The 15,565-nt window shown below is 50.9% G+C and overlaps 1 protein-coding gene across 2 annotated transcripts; it reads right to left on the bottom strand.

Annotated features, from left to right (window-relative positions):
- Nucleotides 1-1,880: 1,880 nt before the first annotated feature.
- On the bottom strand, nt 1,881-14,928 carry HTR3A (5-hydroxytryptamine receptor 3A). 2 transcript variants are annotated; one of them, XM_066360770.1, is made up of 9 exons: nt 14,782-14,928; nt 12,568-12,734; nt 11,490-11,534; nt 9,160-9,269; nt 7,396-7,565; nt 4,765-4,925; nt 4,208-4,418; nt 3,881-4,102; nt 1,881-2,227 (listed from the first exon to the last, which is right to left on the bottom strand). In XM_066360770.1, the coding sequence occupies exons 1-9, from the start codon at nt 14,864-14,866 to the stop codon at nt 1,929-1,931; spliced, it is 1,470 nt and encodes a 489-aa protein (XP_066216867.1). In that variant the 5' UTR covers nt 14,867-14,928; the 3' UTR covers nt 1,881-1,928. The 2 variants fall into 2 exon arrangements, with proteins under 2 accessions (XP_066216867.1, XP_066216866.1); XM_066360769.1 differs by having other exon boundaries at nt 3,881-4,418.
- Nucleotides 14,929-15,565: the final 637 nt, after the last annotated feature.

Consider the following 15,565-nt stretch of genomic DNA (forward strand, 5'->3'; position numbering starts at 1 on the left):
TAAATAAAGCCTTAAAAGAGAGAGAGAGAGAGAAGCCGGGCCAGATGAGCCCCCTCCCTTGGCCTCTAGGCTCTTTCAGACAGAAGCTCCCAAGGGTCAGAGGTTCTGCCCAGAATGGTCTACTAATTAGAACAGCAGGGTGTGGGGTCAAGGGAAGGTTTGGCTTCAGGTGTTTCACACTGCATCCCTTATAATTGGCCAGCCTGGCACAGATCATCCCAGACATTTCTTTGGGATCCTTCTCCTTTACCCTAGGGTTTCAGAGCCTGTCCACACGGTCTTCCTCTGAGTGACAAGCAGCCCGAGATAGTGGGGAGAAGGATAAGGCTGGAACAGGAAGGGGAGAATCAGAGAAGCTTCAGGCAAACATGGAAGACACTAAGATAGTCACTTACCGTGGGTTCTGGCATGACTTTCCTCTTATGCTTGTTAGGTAGATGGAGTAATAGGTTTGGGTACCGTTCAGAGAGTCTTAAACCCTGAGGTCTGAGGGAGGGAACCAGAAGGAAGAAGGAAGATCAAAGGCCATGCTCTGACTCTGCTTCTCCCCTCCCTCGTGGTCCTGCTCGCTGGTGGACGTGCCAGGCGCTGGCTGCTCAGAGTTCCAAAAGGAAAATTTTTTGAAAAGTCAAACCTTAGTTTTCTTTGTCTCTCCAACAGCAAACAGCTGGCGCTGGCCGTGGTGCTGATGCTCTTATCTCCACTGCAGGGTCCTCTTGCAGGAAGGACTCTGTGGATCCTTCCCACATCTTCCCAGAGATCACAGAACTGAGCTCCGCCCTCCTCGCCTCTCCATAGCTAACTGTTCATGGTCTTGACTCTCTCACCTTAAATCCCACCTCCTATTCTTTCTTCTTCATAACAGCCACCATGTGGTCACCCACCCAATTCCTTGGGAGCAGAAAACACCAGACAACTGGAAGCACAGATAATTCTCCAACCTCATTTTCACCAGTAACTTCATTCACCTACCCACCTCCTAAAATTAGTCAATGAGAGAGTTTAGGGATTTATCGCATTTTATTTCCCCACCCCACCCCCACCAGATGAAACATGAGTGTTGAGGGAAGTGGTCTGGTCACAGGTGAAGGGAGGAAGGAGACGTTAGTGCTGAATAAAGCTAATGCTAATATCAGGCATGTGCAGTAGAGAGTTGGTTTGCCCCCAATCTACAAACAAGGCTGAAGGAAATGAGCCGAATTCCAAAAGACCTTGTTCAAGGAGGTGCCAGTGGGGAAACTGAGGCTTAATGCCATAGATATATAGAGTGAAGTTTGGAGATACGTGGGTTTCTCCTGATCTAAGACAACATGTATTTTTTTGTTTGTTTTTAATTTTTCTGAAGTTGGAAACAGGGAGGCAGTCAGACAGACTCCCGCATGCGCCCCACCGGGATCCACCCGGCACGCCCACCAGGGGGCGATGCCCCGCCCATCTGGGGCGTTGCTCTGTTGCAACCAGAGCCATTCTAGTGCCTGAGGCAGAAGCCATAGAGCCATCCCCAGCGCCTGGGCCAACTTTGCTCCAATGGAGCCTTGGCTGCAGGAGGGGAAGAGAGAGACAGAGAGGAAGGAGAGGGGGAGGGGTGGAGAAGCAGATGGGCACTTCTCCTGTGTGCCCTGGCCGGGAATCAAACCCGGGACTCCTGCATGCCAGGCTGATGCTCTACCACTGAGCCAACCAGCCAGGGCCTAAGACAACATGTTTTAAAGCCACAGTGGGCCAGTGGGGGTGGAAGAAGACATCAGGTTCTTGAACACCAAGTTTTCTGGGGAGGAGTTAAGGCCCCAGTTCAGGATTTCTGGGATACACTGGCATTGGAAACAGGGGTAGAACTGTATATATGTATATGTCTTAAGAACATCCCTAGGGCCCTGAAATGCCCTCATCCCCCATCCTCATCCTAACCAGGACCTGGGCTGTACTCATCAGGAATACTGCCAGATGGACCAGAGTGTGACCAGGGTGATACTGTAGGCCAGCACTGCCAGCAGGTAGATGCGGAAGAGCAGCCGATCCAGCACAGAGCCCACACGCAGCCAGTCCCGGGCCACCTCGCGGCTCTCCTCCCGCTTCTCCAGGAAGTGCCGGATGGAGGCCAGCTCCTGGAGCAGCCCGCGCACTGCCAGCGAGGCCTCCCGCGGCGGTGGGGGAGGGTTGCTTCTGCCCCTTAGGGTCTTGTCCGAGTCCCTGGGTCCTCCCAAAGGGCTGCAGTGGTTTCCCACATCTAGAGGAAGCGGCAGAGCATTAGCAAAAGAGGGAGGCCCAGCCAGATGGCCTGAACGCTGTCCCTATATTTATTTCTTTGGCCTGCAGAATTTTTTATTATGAATCATTTCAGACAGAAAGGGTATCAGGAATAGCTTAGGTATTTGTGTATCCACCATCTAACTTAAGCAAATTAAGAAAGCCAATACAATTGAAGAGTCCCGTATTCCCTCCTCAGTCACATTCGCCGTCCCCTCAAGTCACCAATGTCATGAATTTGGTGTTACTCCTTCCCATGCGCTTGTTTTCTTTAAACTCATGGGCTCTTCCCAGCAATGTGATAGCTATTATTTTATTTGAACCTCACAATAACTCCATGAAGGAGCAGAGTAGAGTTAATTATTATCCACATTTTTTGTATAAAGATGCTAAAGCTCAGAGAGGTTAAGTGACTGGTCTGTGGTCACACATTTGAAGCATCATTTAATAGTGAGACCACTGAGACCTAGGTTTCTGAATTTATAACCCTCTGCTCTCTCCACTATGTCATATCACTTTGATGCCTTCTTCCCCACGACTCTGAGTCCGTCTGCACCAGGAAACACACCGCCACATATTACTACCTTCACCAGGTGAGCAGTGAAACTAGGCATTAGGCTGGTGCTCTGGCTCATTAACTCATGAAGAGATGGTCTTAGGTTAGCAAAACATCTTCTGTAAGAGGCCTGGCTCTAGCCAGAAGGGAGGATCAAAGGAGTCGAGTCGAGTAGACTGGTTTAAAACACTAGCTTAGAGTCAGACGAGCTTGATTTGACATCACGCTTTGCCAGTTCCTGGTTCTGGGACAGGGCAAGCTATCTGACCTCTCTGTATCCCTGTTTTCTCATCGGAGAGAGGAGAATAAGAATCCTTTCAGGTCCCCACAAGGATACCTGTGCTAGTGCACAGAAAATGCTTTGCACATGCCTGGCCAGAAGTGCTCAAGAAATAAACCACATATCCAGCACCACTACTGGCGCCAAATGACAGCTGTAGTAATCTCTGTGTGTGTGAGCTTCTCAGTCAGTGCCCTTCTGCACCTGTCTGTCTGCCCAGAGGTTTAGCATTCTAAGGGACCTGGTCTCTGAGCTGATTAGAATTAGAGAGTTTTAGAGATCAGCACAATGCAATCCACAGTTCAAATGCTATAAGAGATATTTACCTGAAACCTAAGTAGTCTTATTGATCAATATCACCCCATTAAATTTGATTTTTAAATTTTAAAAAAGAAGAAGAACACAGGAAATCCTGGCTGCAATATTTAACTCCACTTGGCAAGAAGTCAGATAACTACCCTATTTGACCCTATTTGTCTATTTGACCCAGTCTAACGTCCGTCTCAGAGGGATGCCACTCTCAAGCCAGAGGTCTTGGCTCCTGAAATGCTCAGGCTCCAGGACCCCTCCTGCTCTGTCCACACCCAGGCTGATGAGAGCATGTGGGGGTGCAGGGAGAGTGACACTTTGGGCTGCCCCTCCCACGGAGGTGTGTGTGGGGGAGACACGGGCAGGACAACACCCAGTTCCCTGCCCAGGCTTCCTGGCATGGTGTGCCCTCCAGAGACCCTCTACCATGTACCCGCATCCAGGCCTGATGAGGCCCCTTCACACAGAACTCTTTCTTTTTCTCTCACCTGTGCAGTCATCAGTCTTGGTGGCTTGGGAGGGGGCTGGGTGCCTATGGGAAGCTGGCTGCTCCCCTAGGCAAAGCAGCAGGGCCACTTTCTCAAGAACCACGTGCCGCAGCCAGACGGGCACCGGCTGCTGCAGGTCTTGCTTATGCACTAGCCGCACGATGAAGATGGTCTCAGCCAAGCTTATCACTAGCAGAGCCATGCACACGACAAAGTAGACACCTGTGCACCCCAGGAGGGGTGTGGGAGGGGGACACACACACAGGAGGTGGGAGGGAGCCATTCTCCAGTTCCTCGCCACACCGAGCTTCCCCAAGAAGACCTTACCAATGAGGGGTGTGCCGATGGCAGTGGCTGGCAGTGTGTCAGACACGATGATCAGGAAGACAGAATAGCCCAGGAGGAGTGTGATCTTGAAGGAAACCCTCTCACCACTCTCCGGGGGCAGGTAGAAGCCCACAATATCCATGACCATGAGGAAGATACTGGGCAGCAGCAGGCTGACCACATAGAACAGGGGTCGTCGGCGGATAACCACCTGGGACCAGGAAAAGAGTTCTGCGGGGAGCCTGGAGCAGACAGATCCCGTGCCCAGGAACCACCACCCCAGCCCAACCCCCTTGCTTGGTAGAGCTTTCAACCTGGATTGCTCAGAAAAGGACATGGACGGACCTTGCATTCTGCCTCTGGATCCAGGCTCATAACTGTTCAAGGTAAGTGAGGGACAGGTCAGCTGCTGCCCAGCTTCCTTGGTGAAGTTCCAGGAGATGAGTGTGACCCTGAGTTGGGCAAAGGGCCCTGACGGTTCTTCCCCATGGGTCTCCTTACATCTACCTGGTGTGTCAGTCTAGTAGATGCCCACGTCCGCTCCCTGCCCCACTCACGTAGAACTTCATTTCTGCATAGCAGTCGTTGCTCTCTATACTGAACTCCCGGAACTGGGTCAGCACCCCCAGGAGCTCCCACTCGCCCTGGTTCATGAAGACGCTCTTGTCGGATTTCACCATTTCTGGCAAACGCCACAGGGAGATGTTGATGTCCTGAACTGAGAAGGAAGAAATGAAGGCAGTGCTGGAGACGGGTTCCTGGAGCTCACCAGCCCAGGACGGTGGGGCACACCTGTATGACGCAGTGTGTGTCAGCTCCTAATCTTCAGCCTCAAATGAGGCACCCATGCACACTGCACCTGTCTGAACAGTGAGGGCTATGAAAGTCTTGAATGAAATACACAGCAAGATGCAGAGACCCAAACAAACCATTTATTAGAAAGCAAGCCCTCCACCACAACACCTTTCTAGGTTTTCCTGTTAGAATTACCCACTTAGGAAATGAGCAACAGTCAATATGCTCTTCCCCTTTGCCTTCTCAGAGTTACCTGAATTAGGAAACAAGCAAAACCCTCACTTGCAGAATAATCATTTAAGTTCTCTGTATCTGTACCCATGCACCAGGAGGACAGGAGTGTTCACTGCTGCAAAGCAGTAGGAGAGGCCAAATGTCTGCCAATCAGGAAAATGCTTAGTAAACTCTGATGCATCCAAACCATGGGATATTCCATAGCAGTCAGAGTTTATGAGGGAGATCTAAACACACACTCACTTGGAAAAATGTCCCAGACCTGGTGTTGAGTAAAAAGAATCAAGTAGCAGGTAGCATAAATGATACATTTATTAAAAAAGAAAGAAAGGAGAGAAAGAAAGAAAGAAAGAAAGAAAGAAAGAAAGAAAGAAAGAAAGAAAGAAAGAAAGAAAGAAAGAAAGAAAGAAAGAAAGGAGGGAGGGAGGGAGGGAGAGAGAGAGAGAGAAAGAAAGAGAAAGAACGAAGCAAAGAAAGCAAGCAACTGACCCTGGCTGGTCAACCTAGAGTGTGGATATCCCAGGTTCGATTCCCAGTCAGAGCACACAGGAGAAGCACCCATCTGCTTCTCCACCCCTCCCCTTCTCCCTTCTCTCTCTCTCTCTCTCTCTCTCTCTCTCTCTCTCTCTCTTCCTCTCCCATAGCCATGGCTCAGTTGGAGCCATGCACTGAGGATGGTTCCATGACCTCTGCCTCAGGTGATAAAATAGCTCGGTTGCTCAGCAATGAAGCAACGCCCCAGATGTGTAGAGCATTGTCCCCTAGTGGGCTTGCCAGGTGGATCCCAGTCGGGGTACATGTGGGAATCTGTGTCTCTATCTCCCCACTTCTCACTTAAGAAAAAAAAAAAAGAAATCCTATAGGACAATTCCCATGTACTTTCTATAGATGTGCATGTATGTGTATATATACAAAGGACAGAGAAGGACCTGGAGGTACGTACTATATGAAGTTTACATTGCTGGAAGTTATTAAGTCCTGGTGTGGAGAGTTGGCAAAGAGTTTGGGAATGGGGGTAGAGGTCGAAGGTCAGATATTATTTGTAATTCTGAGTTTTGTTAAAGGAAGTTGTGTATGACTTGTGTAATTTACAGTGTATGCCATAAAATCAGAACAGATGTGGAGGATGCCTTTTTGCAGTAGGGTGACACTCACCCCACTGGGCTTCTGTGAGTACCGAGTGTTCATGCACTCCACATAAGTTTGTCAGCACCCTTCTCTGAGCCAGGCACGGTGCTGGGCACCTAACGGTGGGACAGAAATCATGTCCCTGTCCTCTCTTAGTTCATATCCAGTATAAAAATACTTACTAATGCAGTGAAAGTGGGCAGATCAACGGAAGGCTACACATTTAGGCATTGGGCATGCCTCGTTTAGGGGTTAAGGGGGACTTCCCCGAGGAATGGACTCTGAGGCTATGATTCGAAGGTGAGCAGAGGAGCTGGCCAACCCAGGTGTGGTTGAGGGCAGGAGAGGGTGGAGGCAGGGGCAACATGGCGTAGGAGAGGAAGCACCTGTGGTCAAGGACAAGTACAGGCACAGTGGGCTGGGAAGGAGGCAGCTGGGCTGGGCTGGGCTGAGCTCAGGGCAGCCTTCCTGAGGAGCGGGGCGGGAGGAGCGGCTTTGGGCCAGGCTGGGCTCGGCGGGGCGGATGAAGGGTTTGGATTCTGTCTCGGGAATGCTGGGAAAACCTTTGAGGGTTTTAAGCAAAGTGACATGATCAGATTTGCATTTTAATAAGATCTCCATTTGAGGAGCATGAGCTGAAGGGGGACAATGAAAGAGGAGGACCAGCTAGAAGGCTACTGCAGAAAGCTGGCACCAGATCGGGGTGGCTTGAGTTAGGGGCGGGGCGCCAGTGGAGAGCAGTGGGTGGCTTTGAGAGACACTGAGTGCCAACTCCTGTTGGTGATATTGGGAAAGAACTGGCCTATACTCAGGTCCTGCAGTTAGTTTACTTTGTGTTATTTGTTCGGTGTGATGACTGAGAGAGGCACAAGGCAACTATGTGAGTCTCACAGGGAGGATCAGGACAGAGGCTCAGTGGCATTAAGAAAATAAGTGGTAGGCAACGTGGATAAGGGAGACTGCATCCAGGACATGCTCCTCACTCAAGTGTCCCTGGGCCCCCAACCTGTCTCCAAAGCCCATCTACTCACTGTTGTGCAGCCAACTGGTGAAGGTCAGGGAGCAGTTCTGCACATCGAAGGGGAAGTTGTAGATGTCGAGGCTACAGGCCGTCACCACCTGGAGGGGCTTGTAGTTCTGGACCTCACCGTGATGCCGGACGTACACATACGGGATATCTGGGGACTTCCCCACGTCCACACTGGCCAAAGAAGAGGAGTCAGTTTTTGTGAGGGCTCAAGAAGCAGGTCAAGCCCTGGGTGTCTGAGGTCTCTGAGCAGCCCAGCAGAGAAGGAAATTCAGGGAGGGTCTAGACAGCAGGCCAGTGTGGTCTGGACTTCATTTTTCTAAACTTCTTGTCTGTCTTAGGCTTCCTTCCTCCGTGGTCAAGGCTACTGTCCCATGTATTTCGGCATGCTCCTTTATATCCCTGGCAACCTTGCCACAAGTCAGGCAAGGATCCACGGTCCCCAAAAGCCACGTGCTCTAAGGAGCATACCCAGCTGTCCCTATGCCGCCACCTGTGAGCTGAGCAGAGTCAGCTCCCAGGATGCCCCCCCCCCCGTGGCAACAGGCAGGCGTGGGGGTTTCCATCCTGACTTGGGCTTCTTCCAGCTCCCCGTTGCTAGAAGTCCTATGAGATGAGACTGACCATCTCTGGAGAAGAAAGAACTAGAGAGGAATTGGGCCAAGGCAGAAAAGACTGTTCTACTGTCTCAGCAGATCCCTGACGCCCAGGGTCTCCCAAGTGACCACTGTGGCACGCAGTGATCTCAGCCGGGAGTCGTGAGCCTGAAGCCTTCTGTGGACTTGGGATGAGAGGTGAGAACTCAAGCCTAACACTGCTTCACTGTTTAAACTACAGATTCAACCAGAAACTAGAACGTCCCCGAATCCCTCCAGCCTGGGCTGTGCAGAACACAAGGCTCAAGGTCAACTGCCTCTTGTGAAAAACAGTGTGAGTGGCATCCCCTGGAGTTGGGTGATGCAGTGAGTCCTGGACGGAGTGACTAGCCCCCTGCCACCTTCTCTTTCTATCCGCCTTCCTCAGACACCTTCTCTGTACTAGCCTCAGAGGCCCAGGCCCGGGAGCCCAAAGGAACCTGGTGGTGGGGAAGGAATGTTGGCTGAAGCCAAAGAGACAGTGTCTGAGAACAAAGGTTGGTGGGCCCACTTCAGACTGAGGGTGCAATCTCTGGCTGGTCAGACACATGTGTGACTTAGATGTGTCTCCCAGCTCCACGTCTCCCCTGCGGTCAGGAACGGTGGCCACCACCAGCCCTTCATCCCTTTCAGTAATATTACTGTCCCTTTAAAAATGCAGCTGTCCCAGCCCTGGCCGGAAAACTCAGTTGGTTAGAGAATCGCCCCAAAGCACAGAGGTTGCCTGTTCCATCCCTGGTGAAGGCACATACAGGAGCAGATTGATGTTCTTGTCTCTCTGTCACTCTCTCCCTCCTTCTCTCTCTAAAATAAATAAAAAATAAACATTAAAAAACTGCAGCTGTCCCTCATTTGGCTACTATAACAGTGTGAATTTATTCACTGGCTTCCTTTCCCCAGGAAGTGGCCCTTGGATCAAGAAGTGCAGTTTCAACATTAAGCATAGAAAGAGAGGACTTTTTAAAAAGAAAAGCAAAAGACAGCACGGAATTTGGGCCCAAGCTAATTTTACCTACAGCTCTGCGGGTCTGGGAGGGACATTCCAAATGCAACAGCAGGGACCTTGCCTCCCTAACCCTGCCTTCCCCAGCCCCTAGCCACCTGTCCTCCCAGCATTTGATGACAGTACTCACAACTCGTTGATGAGAATGTCCGGGACCCAAATGCTGTCCGTGGGGATGGACAACTTGGTGATGTTGTCAAAGTCCTCGGGGTTCCACTGGAGAAACTCATCCATCCAGTACTAGGAAAGAAGCAGGAATGCTCAGGGCCAGCTGCTCCTGTCAGGTGGGAATTGTCCCCAACTCAGGCCAATTACACCACTTAGTGCCCCGGGGAGACAGGTGGGCATCTTGGGGGAATCTGGATGTCAGTAGTACCTGAGAGTCCCCCTCTGTATTCACGCACTCTCCACATGCAAATACAGCACCTACGGATATAGCCTCTCCCAAGGAAAGGACTCAGTCACTTCCAATGTTTTGAATTCCCTAGCCACCAACTGAGGGATCTTAATCAAATAGTTTCTTGGGTGTTGGTCTGCACATACGTAAATGGGGGTAATAGCATGCACCTCACAGATGGTTGCTGTTGAGTTTTGATCAATGCATTCTCCATTATCCTGACAGAATGACTGATAAATATATAAAATGCAGCATATAAAATGTTCATATATATATGAACATTTCATGTTCTATTTGAAGAAGTGGGGAAAAGATGGTGGGTCAGTGGGAGTGGTCTACGAGGACTGGCATACTAAATATTGGGTGCTGTGCTTCAGAGGTTAATAGACTATGTTTATTTGTTATCAATGATAACTAGACAAATTAATGTGAGCTAGATACAAGCAAGGCTAGATTTAAAAATACAACTGTGTCTTTCAAATCACCAGGACAAAAAGCAAAAAGAACACACACTGAACAAGTTATAAAAGAGAATATAATAGATCATCCCAACTTTATAGAAATATAAAAGGTAAATTCTATCCTATCGCTCTCGTGCTTAGAATTCTTCAGTGGTGTCTCGCTGTCAAGAGGATAAAGGTAAACCTCGTGTTCAGCAAAGGCCTACGTAATCTGCCTCCACCTGTCTTTGTAGTCACATTTTTTGTTGTTTGTTTTTTTGTTTTTCTATGCCTCTCTTTGGAGTCTACACTCTAGTCACCTGAAATTAAACACTGCTAAAACCTCCACACCTCTATACGCCCTGCTACATCTCTCATGCTGCAATCTTTGTCTTCTTTATCAAGGTGAGTCTTACTCATCCTTAACCAAGGCAACTGTCTGTTCCATTCTCTGGAAATCTTCTGTGAACCCCACTCCCCAGGAGGGTTTTATGTGCCCCCTCTGCACCATCAAGGTTGACGTCTTGCATTGCCACCTTGGGGTGGCTGCATTCCTTGTCTGTTCATGTGTCTGTGGTCTGCATGGGTCTGTGAGCTCATTGAGGGCAGGGCCTGAGTCTAGTTTGAGTCACCAGTTCCAGTTTCATAGCACAGGGTAGATTGGCATCCCCTCACTGCTGGGTCCAGAGTGACCTGGAGGTCCGGGGGGGGGACCTAGGCATGATGTCCCAGGGAAAGAGTTCCAGGGTGCCTATTCTTGCTTGGGTATGTCCTCTTGAGGCCGGGTGCACTCTGTATTTAGGGACCTTGCTAAGACAGAAAGGCAGCAGCATGTCGGGAGTCAGCATTTGGCTTAATCCTTTCCCTGACTTCCTGTCCTTTGACCTGGCTGTGGTAGGATGTGAGCATGAAGAGCAGGAGAGATTTAACAGGACCCACATGGACCAGGCGTGTCCCCAGAGTCTATCTCAGGCTGGGCCTTTATGAAGTGTCCTCTTCTCCCTGCTTTCCCCCTTTAGTCACTTTGGCATCTCCTCTGCTCTGACACCTTCCCCACACACTCAGAGGCTACCAGAGCAGGACAGGCCTGTAGACAGTAGCCTCCACTGTCTGCCTTCCCCCCACCCCAGCTCCAAGCCAGAAAAGCTGTTAAGGCCTCAGAGATCCAACACACTAGTGCCTAACCAATGCCCTCTGAATGCGGGAAGAGTGGGAAATGACCAAGCATGTGAGGACTCAGTGAGTGGATTCACCCTGTTTCAATCACTCAGTTTGGTTGTTATCCAGTTTGGCTTAACAGTAGAGCTGTTTGGAATTGACGTAGCTGCCTTCGGAGTCCCTGTCACTAGAGGTATTCAACCAGCAGAGGCTGGACACACACTTGTCTAGGATGTGCAAAGAACCTCAGGATTTCTCCTCCACTGGCCTGTCAATTTCCTTCAGGTCCCAGTCCTGAGTTAGGGGAGTCCAGACTTCTAGCTCTCCTGTGAGCATGCCTGTGGACTCCCCCACCGCCCCTGCCCAAGGCCTCTGAGGTTCCTGACACCTGCAGATGGAGACGTCCTTCCTGGAAGGCTCAGTCCTGTCCCGGGAAATGAGGGGGTGTAGGGCCGGTCTGCTCACCTGCCGGTACCAGATGTAGGTGGTCAGGACTTGATTCTTCTCATCCTGAGAAAGAAAAGGGATCTCAGGACAAGTGGCCCCATGGGCTGGGGTCTCTCCTGCACACACAAACCCCAGAAGGAACCACTTTGTGCGCCCATCATCTTGGGAAATGAGAGTGAAGAAAAGGGGAGGTAGAAGGGGCCAGCCGGGAAAAGTTGATCTCTTACTAGAATACATCTAGAAATAAATACAGTGATTTCTTAAACTGTATATACATGTAATTGTATACTATACGTCTTCTATTATCTTCTATTGTCATGCATGTCATATATATATGTATGTTTATTATATTATATATATTTTATGTATATTTTGTATATAATAGGTGATGATATAAAGCATATATAACAATATCATATATCTCTCTATATATACCTATATCTCTCTCTTGCCCTCATATGAAGTGAAAAGGTATAAACCCTTTATCACTTCCCCTCCCTCCTATCCAATTCCCAATTCACCTTCCCAAAATGGCCACATGGACCGTATGGAGACTATGAAGTCAGTCCTGCTCACTCGAACCCAGCACAATGCCGGGAGCTCTGCACCTCTATTGTTGCCGTCTGGTTTATTTCTGCAAAACGTCTGACCTGCTGTGTTGGGCAATGTACCCCACCCTCCTACTGTAATTGATGAAGCAATCAATTAATTAATTGATTTACAATGAACTCTTTGGCAGCCATTGAGTAACACCTACTACATACCATGGACCTGCATGGTACAGGGCACAGAGAGAAATGGGACAGTCTGAGCCCTCACACGACTTACCTAGGGAGATGGTGACAATGTGTGAAGAACCACATGTGATAAGTAACCTGTTGGCTGCCATAGTGTGGGTGTAGCCACACAGGTGACCCCAGTTTCCTGGTTTGGGCAGCACTACAGATGGTGGGTGCTTCAGTTTGTCCTGAGCCATAGTGCCGACCACAGGTACTATGGGTGCTCAAATGTACGCAGAGAGTGACTTGTTTTCCTATGGCCTCCCACCCCAATCTGCCATCTCTGGGTTGGGGATCTACTGGGGCTAAGTGCTTACCACGCTGAGGATGGCATAGACAATGACGTCAATGGATACGGTGGTTGGCTTCCTCCAGTCCCGCACGGGGCGCACATCCTTCCTGTAGTTGGTCAGGAGGTGATCCGACAGCTTCTGCAGAGCAGGCCTGGAGGTGTTGTGGGTTTGGAGCCCCCCGCTGCGCCTGGCTGGGGAGAACAATTCAACAGCGGTCGGTCATCAGAGCCTGAGACACTGGTTCTCCTGCCCTGGCTTGAAAGCTATTAAAAGAAAAGTGTCTTCACCATTCCCTCCTCACAAAATTTCCAGATACCCCCACAAACAGAAATTTCCATTTTTGTCTGCAGAGATTCCTGCCAAAATTCAAACGTATGATCTCCTAAGGGTACCCTGCCCGGTCCTCTCTGACAGAGGGCTGGATTGTAAGAGAAGGTGACTAAGACAGATGAGGTCTGAAGTAGGCCAAGGGCCGAGAAAGGTTGAGAGCAGATACCTGCCCAGAGGAGGTCAGCCGGGGGACCCTGGCTGAGGGTTCTGGGGAAGTAAAGGGGAGCTGGCTCTGGAAGGTAAGAGGAGGACCAAAAAGTGGCCCTAAGTGCACAAGTGCTAAGCCCAGGGGTCTGATGAGGGTTTGCCTCAGTCAAGGTCAGATCTCAGTGTCTGCACAGCTCACTGTCCCCTTAATCCCAGCCTGCAACTGACAGAGGGTGGGCACCCAGTGAAAAGTGGTGTCCCCTCTTCCTCCTGCAAAACCCACCCCCGGAAGCTCCCTCCCCCACCTCCACGTGCACAGAAACTCCTGGGGAGGGGAAGACTTGCCCGGGCTGCTTCATAGGGTTGCCATGTGTGCAATTTGATGGGGTTAAGCAGAGGGCTGGGTTGAGGTGTGGCAGAAGTAAGGAGAAACCAGTGTTCCTAGAGCAGGAGGCTGCACGGATAAAACAGTGGTGAGAAAACCCAGCTGCTGGGCCCTACCCTCATTCTGCGGGGATTTCATGTGCACCTCAGGTGTCCCTCTGGGGTACAGTAGAAGGTGCCAAGAGATATGAAGGTGAAAAGCTTAGGGTGGAGGAGGGGAAGTACCCTGAGGGCCAGGGTACTGGCTGCAAGGCTTTGTGGGATGCGAGGGTGAGACCAGGTCACAGCAGGCCTGGCTTTCTCAAAAGACCGCCTGTCCTCTCATCTTGTCTGTCATGTGTGCAACCTGCAGCAGTCAGTCCTCCAGACCCACTTGTCGCCCTCACTGACCTGTTCCTGATGCGCTCCTTCCCCCAGGACAGAGAAGAGCCGGGACAGCAAAGACAAGAGCTGGGTACCGTGCCCCGTAAGGGAAGGACCTGAGACCGCAACCCAGAGCCCTGGCTGTCTTCACGACAGCACCAACAGCCCAGATCTTATTGTCTGGGGTTCTGACCAGTTTGGAGAGGACCAGACTGGGTCCCACAGGCTCTCTCTGAGGGACAGAGCTGCTCTTCAGCCAAGAAAGCCCGCAGTCATAACCTGCTGCCCAGGCCTGCTGGTGGGCTGAGTTTCCCCGGTGAAAGATCGTGGGAGGAAAAGCATTGTGCCTAGAAGCTCTGCACATCGGCCCAGCCCACTGTCCAATCTGATCGTACCCTGGCCCCAGCTACAACCCACCTCTGAGTCAGGAGAAAACCTCCCCAAATGGGGGATACAACACCCTGTATCCACATGGGAGGCCGGAAAGGACGGCGGGAATGCAGAGGGAAGTTGGTGTTATTGGAGGTTAGCGCTGGAAGGAGCCTTTAGGAAACAAAGACCCAGGAACCATGCACAAGTCCAGCGAGGCTGAGGAAGGTGACTGCACTAGTTCTGGTCCCCACTCTGTCACTAACAGCTGTGTGACCTTGAGTAGATAGATCATTCTCCTCTCTGAACCACAGCACTCCCACTTATAACAAGAAGGGGTGGACCAAATGGGCTCAAAGGTGCCTTGCAGTTGCATAACCATGAGTTTAGAGGCAGAGCAAAGAGGGGAGGGACCCCGTTCCTGCACCAGCTGCACGTTTCCAGTGCTCTGCTCAGCAAGCCCCTTCCTAGCTGCACCCAGTGCCTCAAATGTGCTCATGCTCATCTGTGGTAGGATCCCTGACTTTCCTGCAGCTGCACCCTCTCCAAACCAACGTCCCTCAACCCCAGGAAGAAGCAAGCAGACCCCGCTGTCCCTCAGTGGCTGGCCAGCCCAGGGCTACCCCACGTGTACCCTTACCTTACCTTCTCCCTGTGTCAGGAGTGTGGGCAGAAGCAAGGCGAGCAGTGCCTGCAGGACCCACAGCAGCATGGTGCGTGAGCTCCCCATGGTGTGGGTGCTTCGGTGTGAGTGAGGGCTGGTGTTCAGGGTGAGTCCTGCTGGGGGCCAGCCTGTCTGTGCTCCGCCAACCTCGTATCCCAGACAGCCTGCCGCTCCAGGCTGCTCCCAGCACCTTCTGAGGCTGCAGCCTTACACTGCCTGGGCCACCAGGGTTGGAAAGCTGCCAAGCTTTCCTGCAATCAATCCTTTCGTTGAGTCAGGTTTCAGGGTGGGAGGGAAAGGGATGGAGCCACTGAGAGGGGAGCCCGCATAGCTGATGTCATCCAGCTGAGGCTCAGTCTATCCGTTCCACCAGGGGGCTTGGCTAAGTTCCTCAAGGAGTATCGTAGGGCCGGGGGCCCCAGGAGCCCCAGGAGCAAGGGTGCAGCCTGTGTGCTGGGAGGTGCTCCAGGCGGCTCTCTTCACTTCTGTCCCATGGTAAATATGTTTGCTAGCACTGTGCTGGGGCTGGGTCCAGTGAGGACAGAGGGGCAGGAGGAACTGCTCTACAGGGTGACACAGTGCCCCTTGCTAAGCAGGTGACTGGGCATCTCTGCAGACAGAAGAACAGGACCGGGAGCCACCACATCTCTGCCCTTAGTCCTCATCTAAATATTCATATTTAAATACTCAAGAAGTAATATATAAATATATATATATGTATTTAGACTATACAATTATTTTATATACTATATAATTATTTTTATA

This window comes from Saccopteryx leptura, chromosome 1 (assembly GCF_036850995.1).
Source record: "Saccopteryx leptura isolate mSacLep1 chromosome 1, mSacLep1_pri_phased_curated, whole genome shotgun sequence".
In the NCBI taxonomy this organism is placed as follows: Eukaryota; Metazoa; Chordata; class Mammalia; order Chiroptera; family Emballonuridae; genus Saccopteryx; species Saccopteryx leptura.

Coding starts and splice junctions, on each gene's coding strand:
- HTR3A (XM_066360769.1), bottom strand. CDS start 14,866: ATGGGGAGCTCACGCACCATGCTGCTGTGGGTCCTGCAGGCACTGCTC. Junction 4,926..7,395: donor CACCAGTTGGCTGCACAACA/GTGAGTAGATGG, acceptor CTTCCTTCTCAG/TTCAGGACATCAACATCTCC. Junction 2,228..3,880: donor CAAGACTGATGACTGCACAG/GTGAGAGAAAAA, acceptor CGCTTCCTCTAG/ATGTGGGAAACCACTGCAGC.